This window comes from Ursus arctos, unplaced genomic scaffold (genome assembly GCF_023065955.2).
Source record: "Ursus arctos isolate Adak ecotype North America unplaced genomic scaffold, UrsArc2.0 scaffold_5, whole genome shotgun sequence".
Taxonomy (NCBI): domain Eukaryota; kingdom Metazoa; phylum Chordata; class Mammalia; order Carnivora; family Ursidae; genus Ursus; species Ursus arctos.
This window is the reverse complement of record NW_026623067.1, coordinates 29,984,118-30,001,280: the sequence shown is the minus strand read 5'-3', so window position 1 is coordinate 30,001,280 and position 17,163 is coordinate 29,984,118. Positions and strand designations below refer to the sequence as shown.

The following is a 17,163-nucleotide window of genomic DNA, read 5'->3' as shown; positions in this document are numbered from 1 at the left end:
GTTCTATTGGATTTTATGGCTGTAAATGCCAGTGCCCCATGGATTTAATTACTGTAGGAAGTTTTGAAATTGTATGAGACCTCAAGATTGGCTTTTCAGGGTCCCTTGAGATTCCATATTAATATTAGGATGGGTATTTTTTATTAATGCCAAAAATGCCATTGGGATTTTGATAGATAGCATTAAATCTGTAGATCACCTTGTATAGTACTGACGTCTTAACAATATTAAGTCTTACAATCCATGAACACCAGATGCCTTTCCCTCTTTTGTGTCTGTAATTTCTCTCACTGATGTTTTTTAGTTTTCATTGCACAAATCTTTGACCATCTTGGTTAAATTTATTCCTAAGTATGTTCTTCTTTTGATACTATTGTAAAAGGGATTGTTTTAAATTCCTTTTGGATCGTTAGTATTAGCATATAGAAACATAACTGATTTTTGTGTGTTGATTTTGAATTTGAAGCTTTGTGGAGTTTAACTGTTATAACATTTTTTTTTTTTCTTTTGCTTAGTGGAATCTTTAAGCCTTTCTACGTCTCAGGTCATGCTGTCTGTGATCAGAGCTAATTTCACCTCTTCCTTTCTAGGATGGAGGCCTTCATTTCCTTTGCTTGCCTAACTGCTGTGGCTAGGAATTCCAGTATTTTGTTCAATAGAAGGGTGCAAGTAGGCAACCAAGTCTTGTTCCTGATCTTAGAGAAGAGCTTTCAGTCTTTGACCACCGAGTATGTTAGCTGTGGACTTTCCATCTGCAGCCTCCATTTTGTTCAAATATTTTCTGTTAATAGTTTGTTGAGTATTTTTACTGTGAAACAGTGTTGAATTTTGTCAGACGCTTTTTCCATACTTCGACGATCATACTGGTTTTTCCTCCGTCATTCTGTAAATGTGGTGTATTATATTGATTGATTTTCTTTTATTGAACTGTTCTTGCATTCTAGGAATGCATCCCACCTGGTCATCCTGCATAATCCTTTGCAGTGCTATTGAATTCTAGTTGGCATTTTGTTTAGAATTTTTTTTTTTAAGATTTTTATTTATTTATTTGACAGAGAGAGAGACAGCCAGTGAAAGAGGGAACACGGGCAGGGGGAGTGGGAGAGGAAGAAGGCACTTAGCGGAGGAGCCCGATGTGGGGCTCAATCCCAGGACTCTGGGATCACGCCCTGAGCCAAAGGCAGATGCTTAACGACTAAGCCACCCAGGCGCCCCATGTTCAGAATTTTTTGCATTGCTTTCCTCTTGCTGCCTTTAAGGTTCTCTTTGACTTTTGATAATGTCGTTACATTAGTTTACTCTTGAACAACGTGGGGGTTAGAGGTGCTAACCACTACCCCCCCCCCCATGTCGTCAAAAGTCCACATATAACTTTTGGTTCCCCAGGAACTTAACTCCTAATAGCCTACTGTTGACCAGAAGCCTTACCAACAACATAAACAGTCAACTAAAACATATTTTGTTGTATCTATTCTATACTGTATTCTTACAATAAAGTAAGCTAAAGAAAATGCTATTAAAATCACCAGGAAGAGAAAATATATTTGTCCATGTTCATGTAGCTCACTGAGCATACATAAGACCCTTGCTGTAAGTTCGTCATCAAGTCAGAGGTCTGCATTTTTTAAAGATTGATTTCTAGAGATTATTTTGTTCCTTTGAATGAGCCATGTCTTGTTATTTCTATGTCTTGTGATCTTTTGTTGAGATTTGGACATTTGAAAAAGCAGCCATCTCTTCCACTCTTCAGAGACTGGGTTCATGCAGGGGAAGACCTTCACTAGTCAGCCCAACTTAAAGGCTCATGGTCCTGTCAGATCTTTGCGGGGGATGCATCTTGCCTGGGACTGCCATGTGTGCCTCTCTTCCAGTTCCCCACGTATCAACTGCTTTTACATGGTTTCATTTCCTCAGGAGTCTCATTCCTGCCCATTTTCAGGAGACTTGAATTTCTTAACTGTTCCTCTGCCTGTGATTTCTTGTCCCCAGACATCCACAGGTCTTCAGACCAGCTTCAGATTTAACCTGCTACTGCACCGTGCCTGTGATCCGCAGCCTCCAGACTGTCTTCCACATTATGCCACCATTTCCAGCAACGTCCTGAGTCAGGCAAGACAGACCAGTCCCAGGCAAGTCAGAAACCTACTAGCAAGCTTCATTCTTTACCTTGAGTCCTGAGGGAGAAACACGACTGGGGGTTTCCTCACAACTGAGGGGTACTGCACCAGCACGAGGGTGGGACAGGAACGGAGGCCAGACAGAAGCCTCAAGATTTCGGACCATTTTGAGTGTGGCCTTTTCTGTTAGGTGTTCACTTGGTTGCTGCAGCCTAACTGGTTTCTAGCATCCACTCAAAGCTATTTTGGTCCACGTATTTGGTGTTTCTGGGGGGAACAAGGGCCTGGAGCTCTCTACTCTGCCATCTTGCTAAGATACCTCTCTAATATTTATTTAAAATGTAATGTTATTTTGTTTTATATTACTATTAAGAAATTGGCAGTATAAAGAAAATGAAATCCAAACAGGATAGACTGGAATTACATGAAAAATAAAAGTCTCCATGAGCCCACTTCGAACACTCCATTCCTACTTACAGGCCTTTGCATTTTGAATTCCTCGGTAGGTCACCTCCTTAATTGTAAATAACATAGGCATAGTTTCATTTTTTCACTCATTAACTTTGAATCCTACAAATGATTTTATGCAACAAAAGAGGCGGCTTACAATAGACTTCCTTTTCCCTCATTCCAGTTATGGTTGTATTTTTACATTGAAATTTCTCATTTGTTGTTGTTTTTTAGGTAAGCTCTACACCCAACATGGGGGTCGAACTCATGATCCCAAGACCAAGAGTCACGTGCTTTACCAATGGAGCCAGCCAGGCGCCCCTCATTTGTTAGTTTTAGAACTTATTTTTTCCCTAGTTTTATTGAGATACAATTGACATGAAACACTATTGTTTATAACCGTAAGGAATAAATACAGACGTAAGGCAGTACTTGACGCGCTCCCAGTACGTACATAAGGGAGATTAGCACTCATGCTCCCCATGTCTTTCCTCACCACCATCTTCTGAATGTGATTGTTTTCTAAAATGTACTTTATGTTCTGTGGGAGCAGTTGTCTTTTATGCTTTGATTTTAAAGGATCTGAACAGTGTGATGATGTACCCATGGGCTCTTAAAGACAGGCAATTATTTGTCACTAAACCTGTATCTCTCAAATGAGAGTTTTCTTAACCTTCATTCAAAACTTAGTGTGGCTGATCCTGTTGTAGGAGCTTGAGTTACACTCATCATTCACTCAAAAGCATGTCTCACCTTTGGACAAGTTTTTGGTTTATACTAGAATATCAAGAATTGTCGTTTTTGCTCGTTGTCAGTAGAACCTGTTCTGTCACCGGATTCCTAAGATTGTCTCAGTTTCACACCATGGTCTCAGCACGGCCATGTTTTAAAAATGCAACTCTATTCCAGTATCCCCAGCTGTTTGTCCAGACCACTTCTCATTTTCTGACCTCTTACAGAATTCACTTGTTTGGCTTAATGGCCATCTGCCTGCACCCCCAACACTAGAGTGAAGGTCCCCGAGGGTAAAGGGATTTGTTTTGCTCACTGCTGCATCCCTCGCACATGCACAGGGCCTTGGGCACCTAATGCTCCACAAAAACTTTCTGAATGCACAAATCTTGGTGCTGTTTAATGGCATTTATGTAATCATGCTTCGGAACCGATTTTCCTAACACCTTGCCACTTGTTTGTTCTCGTCCTGAGAAACTGCTGTCTGTCAGCCTCAGACGTAGAGTCCTGCGGTCCCTTGAAATCACAGGAGCCGCGTTCTGCCAGTTCCTGCGGAGCAGCCTCTCCAGTGTGTAGTTTCAGAAAGGCTGTGTGGGGAAGTTTCTGACTGCTTGCTTGCCTGTCCATCTTTAGTTTGCCATCTCACCTCCTCAACAGTTTGGCTCTAGATAGACTTATTTTGAACATACTGGTTCAAAATAATTTTCTCTCACCAGTCTGTGTAAAGTGCTCCATTATATTCTAGAGCTCACTGTCGCTACTCGGAAATCTGATAATCCTCGGAAGAAAATAAGCAGAGAAATAATTTCCCAGAGCTGGATACAAGTCTTCCGAACAAAAGGTTTACTGAACAGGCTGTGAAGTGGTAAAGTATAAATGATGAGGTTTTTTGACATTTCGAAACACAATGAAGAGCCACTTCTTCTTGCTCTTCCCTCCCCTTCAGAGCGTTTTCCTTGCTCAGCACAGGCCGAATCACTGGAATCCTCCGTTTCCTGTCTCAGGCCTCAGCTCACCCCAGAGGCGGACTTTCTTCTGAAATGTCTACCTGTCGGGTTGGTCTCCTCAAGGAGCAGCAGACTGGCGGCCGGGGGGAGAAAGGCCGCTGCTTTCTGGGTCTCGGTTGCAGCAGCACCCGATCGTGAGCGCCTCCCGGCCTGGCCTGGAGCCTCAGCTCCGCGGTGCACGGGCTGGAGGCGGCTGCATCTCAAGAGGGACGGTCGCGGTCCCCGCTTCCTGTAACTGCGTGTGGTCTGAATGTTGGTGTTCCCCCCACAGTTCACGAGGAAACCCGACTCCCGCAGGGGATGGCATCAGGAGGCTGAGGGGACCGGGAGGTGTGTGTCACGAGGATGTCACTCAGGAAGAGATGCCGTGTGAAGAGATTCCCGGCCCCTGCAGCGCGGGAAGAGCTGAGGCGTCTGCAGCCTGGAAGAAAGAGGCCCGTCACGTGACCATGCTGGCTGCCCGATCGTGGGCTTCCGGCCTCCAGAACTGTGAGAAGTTAATTTCTCTTGTTTATAAGCTTAGTAGTCTGGGTTATTTTGTTAGAGGAGCCCCCAACACAGACACTGTCCAAACAGCAAAAATTAAGATACAAGCAAAACCTGCAGAAATTTGTGAAAATGTTTGACAAAATAGGTATTATAGAAAACTCAAAAATTACAGTTTGGAATTTGAAATCTGGGTGGCTCTGCCCAAAGCAGTGACGACGATTTTTACCGCTGTTTCTGAAACAGTGATGTTTAAGGACACGCAGAAACCTCAACTACAATGTCTGTGGACAGTGCCTGAGCGTGCTGCTGCACAGAACCGGGGTCTAATGGGAAGAATCAGTCGGCTCGAATATTTGAAAGGCCCGCACGTATAAAGGATGTGTATGTTGAGGCAGCTGAAGTTAATGAATTAAGGAAAGGTGACCAGGTGAAGGTCTGCAGATTTTTAAGTAATAAGCTTACTTGCTGTTCCTTGAAAGGACCAAAACCAAAAATAAAAACCCTTGCTTGGGAGTCCTTTCTGGGCCCCGAAAGCAGGCTATCGGTGTGTGTAACGATCTAAAGCTTCCACACACGTGAGTTGTCAAGGCTCCCGTGGAGCGTGGGTTAGAACTGGCCAGTGTCTGTCACCTTCCCATCTAGCATCACCCAGCCTTCAAGGCCAGGACCACACTCCTGCCCCCTTGCTTATGAGGCTCCAGATCAAACATCTGGCTCTCCTTATTCTGGTAGTAACTTCCTTCCTTTGGGCATCAGAGGGCAGACAGAAACCGTCAAGATGACGAGATTGGAGGATGAGGGCTGGGGTCACAAGCAGCCCAGAGGCCGTAGCTATCTGGTGGAAAGCATGGAAAGTGAATGTGCTAAAATATAAAGTCAGGTCAACATGAGTTGTTTGTTTAATGGTTTTTCTTATTAGCTCAGGAGGGATAGAGACAATGAGGGTAACCTTTTGGTTATCTTTGCAGTGTGCTCAAAGCATATTTAAAGCAGAGGGTAAATAATTTCCTTCCTGTCTTGTCAGTTTTGTAGATTTTTGCATTGCCACAAGTTTTAACAAATTCCTATGTCTCTAAAGCACAAATCTTCATCTTATGAACCCTTGCACATTTTATTCATGTCCCTTGAAAATGTGCTCAAAATAGAATTCCTGATAAACCACCATCAGTTTCTTCAGATGCTTTAATCAGGATGCCTTATCCTTACTATTTCATCAATCGTAATAAGAACTTCATCTTAATCCAGTTACCTCAGAGTCTTAGGCCATGAAATGAGGACAAAAGTTGTTATAGAAAATGTTTTGAAATATTCATATTTTTCTACTTTAGAACCAACCTTACTTGGCACATTGCATGATACAGCCAACCTAACTGACCGACCCATGGTTCCCATTCAGTGAGGCGTTTCTAACTGGATGTATCTGGTGAGTAGGGAGACGTTCTTTGCCCTAAGCCAAGGTTTCTCAACTGACATTCGGGGCAGGATAAGTAAGTAAGTAAGTCTTTGGGGAAGGGGGTGGTGTCCTCTGCACGGCCGATCGCTAGCAGCCCCTCCAGACGTTGGGAAGTTTTTCGGGAGTAAACGGTCCGGTAGCTCACAGCTTTTAAAAAGTGATGGTTTTTGCACGACTGTAATTTTTACAAGAACGCTCTAAGTGAATTCTAGTTGAACAAAAGAAAGGAAAAGCCGAACCAGGATGGAAAGAGAACATTTATTGAATCAAAATCAATACTTTCTTTTTTAATATCTACAAGCCAACACTGAATGAACACAATGTACAAAAAAAAGTATGCTTATATTATAAAAATATGTCAATTTTATCTTCTGGGTGCTGAGCAGAAGTCATTTTAAACAAAATCAAGGCAAACTCGCTCTCTATAATGTAACTGCTATAATTTAATAACAAAAGTGAAAGCTAATTAATATATACTCACAAAATATCTTTAAAGGCCCACTTTAAAGGTGATAATGCTGCATTGGAAATGCTGACCCCAATCACCATAGCGAACATTTCGTACTGGTACCACTTCATGCCTCCATCATGGGAAAGCACCTCTTTTACAGAATGCAGATCACTAACAGAATCCATGGCACTGGTTAAACCTTCATTCAGTTTCCTGCGCTAAATGTTAGCATGTCTTTCAGCAAAGTACTAACAAACAGTCAATCTTATTTATTTAGATTCAATTTTAAAATGAGACACATGGCCAAAGACTGACAAGCCCACTGATGATGGGGGGAAGCTGCCACCCTGAAAAATTTGGGTCCAAGGTTAGTATTACAATTTTCTGTCATTTCTTGAATTTATTGGCACCTTATCTGGCATATGTTCTTGTACACAGTGTGGCTACTTTAGGTCAGTTACACACTCAAGAGTGTAGCCTCGGGGTTAGCATGGAGGTACGCTCCATTACTTACTGGAGTATTTGGTCCACACAGAAGATACTGATTAGAAAAAAGGAATTAAATCATGAGTTCAAGAAAAAGGAGCAGGCTCCCTCAGGCTCCCTGTATTGTGAATCAAGGATTTATAGGACAAGTATAAAAGTTCAACTAGTTTTAAAAGTCAAAATAAAGAGCATCACTATGGACAAGGCCCAGAAAGTCCAATCTGTCTTGTAAGACCTTGTACAAAGCAGTGTCCGTGGCAGGACGCAGACTGTGGCTGAAAGGAACGACGCAGGTCCTCAGCAAATCCCAGAACGCGGTGTCCACACAATAAATTAAACTGCAAGATGGCTGTTTTTATTACTAAGCATGAATGTTTCCCTGACAGATTCTCTCTGGGACTGACACCTATGAAGCCTCAAACTGTAGAACTACAAGCACTGAGGAAGCCAGGGCGCCACGGCACTGGGTCAGTTCTGTTCAGAAGCACTGGTTTGCCTACATAAGCCGACTATTTATCCAGTTACCTGGGACTAAGATGCAAAGAAAACAATTACCTAATTTCTTAGCTGTCTACATTTTCACCTAAGTCCCATTTGCTGCATAAACGTAGTTAGGACTGTACTGGACATAGGATTTAAACATTTTAATGAGGATACATACACCAGGCCCTCCTAGAGAAGGCAAAGTACTTACAGAAATATCTGAAATGCACATAATTTATGAAGGATAAACATTTTGGAGCCTGAGCAATTGCTCCTCACCAACTTCCTAACAAATCACCATATAGATTGTTTCACTGGCAACGATTCGGCCAAGTCACTATGTTGCTCTGGGTTCACTTCCACTGCCCCAAAACAGCTGTGAATATGGAAAGGCCAAGGAGTCTACAGTTAGTAGTACCGGCCAAAGAGTTAAACACACGGATGCCATCATCTTAAAGTAAGTCGAGAGAGAATGAGTACACAACGAGACTGGATGAGGGCATCACCACAACACTCTGATACACAACCACACGTGTTCACAACTCACAGGTCCTCACTCTCAAAATAAATATATTGAACATTTACAACCAAATGAACACCTTATGAATGCCAGATTTTAATTCTAAAATAAGCTACAGGTTACCTTTGTGTGTGAAACTGACGTGACTTGGTGCCACAGCTAACCTCTCTCCCCCGTAACAGCAGCAAACACACACTCAGTTCTGGCCTCCCATGGGCTCCCAGACGAAGCAACTTCACACAGCATGCGGATATCTATTCTGCTCAAGTTTCAAACGAATAAAAATGATCATTGTGCTTGTGGATGTCATACCTTCCAAGATATACAGAAACAGTGACAAATTAACAATAGCAGGTCCTACCTTACCAACAAATTCATAAGGCAGAGGGCTGGAGATGAAAATAGAAACGTTTAAAACGGGGAAAAAAATGCAAAACAAACAGTGCTAGCATTCACAAAAGAGATCATGCTAAGATCCGATCCATAATTGATAAAAATGAAGCCACGATCCGAAGTCCGTGAGTCCAAAGGCATGCATACCAGCCGGAGGAAATGCAGGGTTCATCTGACAACAGCTTCTTCAGAGCAGAACAAGAACGTCTCACTGGAGAAATCACAACAGGGTGAACAAGATGCCATCACACTTCTTTTTTGTATTTGAAAAGGAATCACAACAACAAAAAATTAAAGAAGAGTGAAAAGAGAAAACACAAATTCACAATGACCTATAAAAGAAAAATCCAAATTATTTTTAATTTGTAAACTTTATCATCAAAGATGTATCAGTAATGCAGTCCAAAACATAAAGGGACTTAACTACACATGACAGTCCCCAAAGTATCAATACTCAAAATAGTAACTACATTCATGTTTAGAGGACACCATCTGTCAAAGCCTCCTCCCACCCGGTTGTCTTACATCACTGAGTGTTGTTCAGAAGGAAAGAGCAACCCGAAACTACTATTCAACGTGCCTCCAACCACCACGTGAAACACTCAGCAGGGTAAAATATTTCTGCCTTTTCCAGGGTATGGCCCAGGTACTCACGGGAGACAGGACTCAGGACTCGGGGCTATCCAGCCTTCGTATCCACAAGCTGCATTTGCACGCTGGCAGACATCCCACCCCCGTAACCCCCCTTGGACTGCATCTGGTTCTGAATGGAGCTAACCTAAAATAAGACAAAAACAGAACCGAGTTAAGAACTAGGGACAATGCAACTGATTCTGGTCTCAATATTTTAGCTAAGCAGTTTTAAGAAGGCTACCTTCTATAGAAAAAAATTCTATTTTTCTAGACTTCTATTTCTCATTGCCCTTAGGGAAGTGGTGAGGTTACTAAGAACACTCTTCAGGCCTTAACTCCCCCCTCTCCTCACTTAGCAGTGACAAAATACCTGTTTCGTAATTCACAATGTACTTGGTAACATCTCAAAAACAGAAGTATACAGATCAACTCAGCTTCAAGTTCTTATTTACAGACACCTCACACAGATGATCACCTCAATTACTTCGAATCAAGTACAGATGAAATTGGAACAGCCAAAGATAAATTTTTTAAGTCCCATGTGGTAAAATTTACATACCTGATACAGTCTTAATCCAAAGACTTGGACGGTAGTCCAAATTTATTCATTTAGTCACTGTAACTCTGGGTTAAGTATTTATCCTAAAGATCTGTAAAATAGTAAATGTGATAATCTCTCCTCTCCACCCAACAGGGCTATTTTCTGATGGACTGCAGGATATGTAAATGCTGGGTTCTTCTCTTACTTGGTGGAAACAAAGGTGAATAAACTTACTGGCAAGCTGAGAAGTGCCCTTAGTGGACCAACATCATTCTAAGTTTATACCAACTAGAAGCAGATTTTAAGTAGAGGAGAGAATCAGACCAGGATGCTAGAAAAAGGAGCAGTGAAAAGGTGCTGACTTAACAGTGTGGGGTCAGAGCAGGGGCAGTCTGCTCAAAGGGTCCCTCACCTGTCCAGGTTCCCTTGGGGGCAGGGGATGCGGACAACATCCATTACTTAATCCACTTACCAAATACTTACTGAGCACTTGATAGAAAACATGACTTGTCACTATGGACTATGAGAAACAAACTGGGGGCCTTAGAGGGGAGGGGGGTGGGGGAATGGGATAGACTGCTGATGCGTAGTAAGGAGGGCACGTATTGCATGGTGCACTGGGTGTTATACGCAACTAACGAATCATCGAACTTTACATCGGAAACCGGGGATGTACTGTATCGTGACTAACATAATAAAAAAACATTAAAAAAAAATGACTTGTCAGTATGTTTAAGCAAAGTAGGTATGATTTGCCTATTTTCGGAACAAGGTAGGTTTAAATATATTCTAATAGAAAAGCAAAATATAAAATGCATATAGCTCCTTTAGATCCAGAAGGGTTTGAGAAAATCTTACATGGAACCTCTCTCTCTAGTGGGATCACATGTGTTATGGCCTTATCTATATTCGCATTACTCAAATGACTACTTCAGTTAAAAGTATTAAAAACCAAAAAAAACCCTGAAATCTATAGGCCTATTTATTTTCAGTAACCTTGCTCAGGCTGAGAAGGCTACGACCATAAGCTATCATCAGTTCAAATTCACTTCCTGTTCCTTTCAGGTAACGTGTTTTGTGGTACAAACTTGACTTTACTCAGGTACCAAAAAATTTCCCACCCAACATGTTACCTTTTCTATGTATTTCAGGGCTGTTTATAAAAAGTAACATTTTTGGGTTTTTACATAGTGCATTCATAATGTCATGCTGATTCTAAGCAAGAAAAAAACTCGTGTCCTCCAAAAGTCAATTGTTCAGTTTCAAACTATAGAATCTGGATTTTCTAATGGATTATTCTTGACTATTAATATTGTGTTAAGATATATAAGGAGTCATAAGATTCTTTTCTAGTAAGAAGTTAGCATGAAAGGTTATCTTGGCAAGAACAGTGCATTTAGAAACTCCCAAGTCATCTGCCCGTTCACAAACCCAGTGTAGCAAGGCTGTCCCACCTGCGTCAAGCCAGGCACCTCGTACGTGCTACTCAGTGCTTAGTTTGCCTAAAGTTAGTCTATCGTATTTCTGCAGATAAACGACATCTATGGTTTTGTCTCACTCTGTGCAATACTATTATCGCACAGAAAGAAAGAGTTCTCTCACCCAGTCAGGCTCATACCAGTTACATCTCCCCACTGATGTCACCTGCAGGAACTCGGGGATTACGTACAACACTGAACCTAACACAACTGCCTCAAGCAGTAATGGGCTGTGAGTCAGAGGCTGCGCGTCACCGCACAGACAGAAAACCTCTGAGAGACACACTGGTTCTAATGCGCTCAAACAAACACTTCATAAAAACACCTATTCCGAAAGCAGAGCGGGCTGCCTGGACTCGGCAGGTAGACAAACAGCGGAGCGCCTGTCTGGATCCAGCTCTCAGCTGAAGATGCAGACGTGGATGCCCCGTGAAAGCCCGTCCGCAAGTTCTAGCTACACTGACGGCACGAGATCCCCTACACCCACGACGGGCTCGTACTGCAGACAAAGACGCCAAACGAGAATTTTTTTAAAAATCCTGACATGTTTGTAAACAGTATTTAAGTGCCATGAACTAAAAATGTAATTCATTCTGGAGTTTTTAAAAAACACGAAAGAACACATTTGTTCAGAAATTAAAATTCATCATATATCAATCATTTGAAGTCATTCGCTCTACTTGTATGTGTTATAATAACCCTGTTAACAAAAGTCATAGGTTCTCATCTGGTCTTTTCATTTCATGCTGATCAAGGAAACAAAGCTACTGAATTGTATTTTGACAGCAACCTGACACCTCTTACATTTCCACAAAAGCAGTTGAACAAAACAAAGTACTTTTCCTACAGATTTAAAACAAACAAGCTGTTTCCTTTCAGGAAGGTACACGTTATTCCTTTGCTTACCTAGTAACTGATGTGACAAACTTCTCTGCCGTATCCAGGATATCCATCTACCTATTTTAAAAGTCTCTGCTCTCTTGTTAAGCCTTTTGTTAATTCTGTCCAATAAATAAGTATACAATGAATACTTCTGTATTTATAAAAGCCTTACTGACTTTCTGATTCTAAACACTTTAGAGATCATTTAGACACATCTGTTTACTTTAGATTTGGGGGGAAGAGGCTCTCGATACTTTGTGGCTTATTACTTTATGGGCTAAAAAACAAGGCAGAGCCCTGACAAACCCTCACTCGGCAGTGCTTCTGTTATAGCGCACTGTTTTGTTGGATGAAAATTAAGGAGTAAACGAGTTTAAGTGAGTAAATCTAAAGAGTGTTCTGAAATTCACTTAAATCTCTATAAAAGACAGCAAATATACACAAGTATTTATACTAGTTATGAATAAATCACATTCTCATATCAAGAAAAGGCTACTCTTTTATAAGGTAAATGCAGAAAACATGTTTGCAAAAGGCAACTTAATGAATTTAAGAGAAAAGAAATTAAATCTTACCAAAAGGCTAACATCCACATTCCTTTGCAAGGAGGCAGGAAAGCCAAAGGGCTGTTAACTATCATACTACACTCATCTTCAAGTATTTTTTCAGGAGAAAGGTAGAAATAAATGCATAGTTTCGGAAGTTAGAGGAGAGGTGAATTTTTCATTGCTCATTTTCTTTTATGCTCACGTTATACATTTATATTCACTGTCTAAAAATTCACTGAGCACTGTATAATCGTTAAGAATGTATGTACCTGTCATAGTGACCTAGGTCTATGCCCCAAGACCCCACCCGCATCTTCAGTACACTTACTGAATTCATTCCACTGAACAGGTCTCCCGATCCTACATGAGCCGTGTGCACAAAATTTGTTGGCTCTCCAATCATACTTCGGTCAATCCGCCGGCGCCTTTTCTAAAATACAGGGAAGAATGTGTTGAGAAATGATTTTATTAGCAACAGACTTCCACTGTTGGATTTATTTACAATGGATGAATGACTTTAATGACAATAAAACTTCCTGAGGACATCAGGATCCCAACATCTTTGGACTATCATGATTACCTCAAGAGAGATATATGCACACACACACACAATGATTGGTAAAGCGAAACAATAGGTTCTTATTTAGAACTTAAAATACATTATTTGCCCTACCTTTGGCCACTGACTTACTTGTATAATAACCATTAGGTTTTACTGTTTTCAAAGAAATAAGACAAATGTAAAATTATCACCACCCTATTGTCAGCAAAGAATCATCACTTTCTAGCTTTCGTCATTAACAAACTGACATCATTTTGATGGTTTTTACTTTAATTACACCCTCATAACCATTCCACACTGAAATAAATCAGCTGCTCTGTTTGGAGGGGACGTGGTCCCAGTCGGTTCACTCTTCTCTGGTCTGAGCTCGCTAGAAATGAAACCCTATCCAAACTCAGTCTATTAGGCTGGGGCTTAGTGATGACTCCTGCTTTCTGACAACTACCTCTTACAGGGGACAGAATCCTGCGTAACAATGACTTCTGCTACCAGCTATAATCCTTGCCCCCCAATATGCCCATTCATCTCATTAGAGGGAGTTCCTTACCATGCTATTTCACTGATCACGAGATCCTTCCAGAGACAAAGGTATCTTAAATCAGTCCCACGTTTTCCATGACCCCTTAGATACTGTGATCTAATTGAGAGGGAACACTGAACAGCTGGCTTAGTGTCCTAACACCAGTGCTGCTTCTCCCTGTTTACTTCTCTTTGAAAGATACGCTCCAGAAATTACACTGTAGCTACCTTTACTGAAATGCTGGTATAATCCTGATAAATCCTCAAAACGTACCAAGACAGACCCAAGTCACAGCACCTCAGGATTAAAACATAATTTTCTACAAAGCTACAAAATTAGAGAGTTCATACGTTAATTTCAGAAGCCAGCAAACACTCACACGTTACTTTCAGAAGCCAGCAAACACTGTTTTACCATCCTCTAGCTTCTATGGCTGCCGTTTAGAATCCCAAAAGCAGCCCGAGTTTTTCCTTAGAAATATTTATGTTCATGCTCACAGCCCAATGACCTACAGTGGGCTATCTCCCAAGTTCGTTGGTTTCTCCATTCAGTGCTTTCTACCGCAGGTGGTGGTCCTTGCCTATCTGAACACAGGTTTTCCTTTATCTTGGAGAAGTTTTTTTCTATTATGTTTTTATAATGCTCCTTGTGTTCCTTTTTGCAACTTCTGTTTCACTGTTAGGTGAACAGTGCATTGTATTTGTGTGTAAGAAAGTGTGTGTGTGTGTGTGTGTGTGTGCATAATCTTCCAATATAATCTTCCATTATTTTTATTTCTCTTTATAGTTTTGCTGTACTGAAAACTGTAACTTCACTTGATCCTCTTCAGACATCCACAAATTTTTTCTTACAGACCCAGACAGTAAAGAGGCCATTCCGTGGGTCGTAGCTTCAACCCCACTGTGGTCCTTGCAGCATGAAAGCTGCTACAGACAATACATCAACACAGTAAGGGTAGCTCCATTCTGGTGAACATTTACTTATCGAAACAGGGAGCAGGTGGATTTGGTCCACAAGCAGTGGTTTGGAGAACCCAGTGCTAGAACAGTTACTTTTTTCAGCAGTAGCTTCATCCTACTATTTTTCAATTCCACTTATTTTTTCAGAAGCTCTGTTATGAAATGACCTCACTGCAGTATTTTTTCATCTCTTTGAGAATTTGTATTACAGGTTTTCATTTTCTCTCTCAAAATGCTTGACTGTATGAATTGCAGTCTAACACTAGAGCAAAATACTCTCATTCATTTACTTCAAGCCTCTTTTTCAAGAATTGATAAGAAATTCAATCATTCTTTTCGGGCCCTCCTCCCTAGGATTATAGAAAAATTTCAGATAAAGAAGATGTCAGCAAACCAAGAGAGGATCCAGATTCTTTGTCTGTGTTCTTCAATTTTTCTGTCAGCACAAGGCAAGGGTTTCTTGCTATCTTTATCATCTACATTGCCATTTCAGGTGCCCTAAAGTTATGTCCAACAGACTCCATGCCCCTCAGGACAGACTCGACACCCACAGCATCCTTTGATGGGGGACGCCCGTTCCAGCAACGCGCTGGTTCCCCCAGACTCTCAGTTTATCTTTCTATCCAGTCCATTCAACATACTTCCACTTCACCCTATTCTCTTGTAGGACAATACAGCATAAATGAGCCTTAAGAAGCAAAGATACCTTCTCTTTTCTAGGATTAAGGTAAAAAAAAGAAGATGCTAATAGCACTTTTGTGCCTTTTTTCTTCTTGGCTACACTGTTCCATTCCATTGAATCTGCTTTGTTAGAAAGTTGTATATCCAGGTACAAAAGGTAAGAATTGTCTCAATACCTGGACAGGACAAATTGTTGGGGTTTCTTCCCCAGTAAGGCCCTTGACTGACACACGGAAAGACTTCTACCTTCTTGGCACCCTCCACACATCAGAAAGAGTGGACAGCTCCAGCTGAAGAAAAAGGAGAGTGAAGTTCCATGGGATAATGGCATCTACAGGCCTGCAGACTTTTCCTCCTAAGGCCTTGTGCAACGCACTTACAGGTGCAACAGCCTCTCAAACAGGTTGAGGGACGGGCACGTTTCGGACAGTAAGAACTACTTCCAGGACACCGGGAATCTTGACCATCCCTTGCCCTGTAAACACAAAGGAGCAACTTCTCAAGTCCTATCTTCATAATTTCTTTTGGAAGGGTGTGTTCAAGGCCTTGCAAAAGGCTACGCTTGGCACACATCTCCGCGCGGATTCAATGATTTATTCTAACAATTGAATTACTGAAGGAAGATGATGGGAGAGGAATCACCATGGGGCACTCAGGCCACCACCAAACTCTCCAGAAATGTTTCTTAAAAGGAATTAATGAATGGATCAGGTGGTTAATCAAATTCGAAGACCATACCGAACATTCTGAATACTGAGGAAGGATGTTCAACAGACACTACTCTCATACTGAAAAACAAAGGACAGGTAATTTATAAATGTGAGAACAGTGAATATTTTTAAACTTCAACTTTACTGAGTTGGGAGTCAGGCTTTCCCCTTTCATTTTGGAAGGTTTCTTCATGCTATTAATCTGACATTGATTTAAGGTACAGAGGTTGAAGCTTTCAGTCCTTCCTTCCCAAATGACATGACAGGTCGGGTTTTTGTTTTTGTTTTTTAAGATTAATAGAGAGAGAATGAACACACGGAGGGGCTGAGGGAGAGGGAAAAGCAGACTCCCTGCCGAGCAGGGAGCCCAACACAGGGCTCGATCCCAGGACCTGAGCCCAAGTCAAATGCTTAACCGACTAAGCCAGCCGAGTGCCCCATGACAAGTTGGTTTTAAAGGCCAGTCCACAATAGCTACAGCGGGCAGGTAGCCTGGAGGAGCCAAAGGAGAAGTCATTACAGTAATGGTGGTGGAAAGAGATTACCTGGATTCAACTACAGCAGCTGATGTGGAAAGAAGTAGGTAGTTTTAACCGGTATTCAGCAGGTAAAATCAATAGCATTTGGTTGTTGACTGGATTTGAGAAGTCAGGGAGTGGCAGAAGTTAAGAAAGATGCAGATTTCCCATCTGAGAAGAATGTACACAACTCACAGGGGCAGGTAGCACTGGAAGAGTGCAGGCTTTAGGAAGAAGATCAAAGAGTTTAAGACGCACTGAATTTGAGTTCTGTGTGAGACATCCACGTGAAGCTATCAAGAGGCCGAGCTGGATACAGGATTCTGACCGAGGCTAAACTAGACGAAAGAAATCAAGACTTACCAGCACAATAAAGAAGGAAAGTGCATAGAGGAAACCTAACGTTGGGTGGAGAAAAATAAGCCGTCAAAAGAGGCTAAGAAGTGGGGCACCTGGGTGGCTCAGTCGTTAAACGTCTGCCTTTGGCTAAGGGCGTGATCCCAGGATTCTGGGATCGAGCCCCACATCAGGCTCCTCCGCTATGTGCCTG

General features: G+C 41.7%; 1 protein-coding gene across 12 annotated transcripts in view; it reads right to left on the bottom strand.

Moving 5' to 3' along the window:
- Nucleotides 1-6,487: 6,487 nt before the first annotated feature.
- The window catches only part of CDC42SE2 (CDC42 small effector 2), a 108,620-nt gene continuing 97,944 nt past the window's right edge, over nucleotides 6,488-17,163 (bottom strand). For 10 of the 12 annotated variants that reach the window (XM_044387369.3, XM_026507892.4, XM_044387371.3 and 7 more), the window contains 3 exons: nucleotides 12,992-13,093; nucleotides 9,236-9,359; nucleotides 6,488-8,834 (listed from right to left, as the gene is read on the bottom strand). In XM_044387369.3, coding sequence (XP_044243304.1) covers nucleotides 9,261-9,359; nucleotides 12,992-13,093 — 201 coding nt within the window. In that variant the 3' untranslated portion in view covers nucleotides 6,488-8,834; nucleotides 9,236-9,260. Of the gene's footprint in view, nucleotides 8,914-9,235; nucleotides 9,360-12,991; nucleotides 13,094-17,163 lie in introns of all 12 variants that reach the window. The other 2 variants (XM_057307403.1, XM_026507898.4) reach the window with 2 other exon arrangements.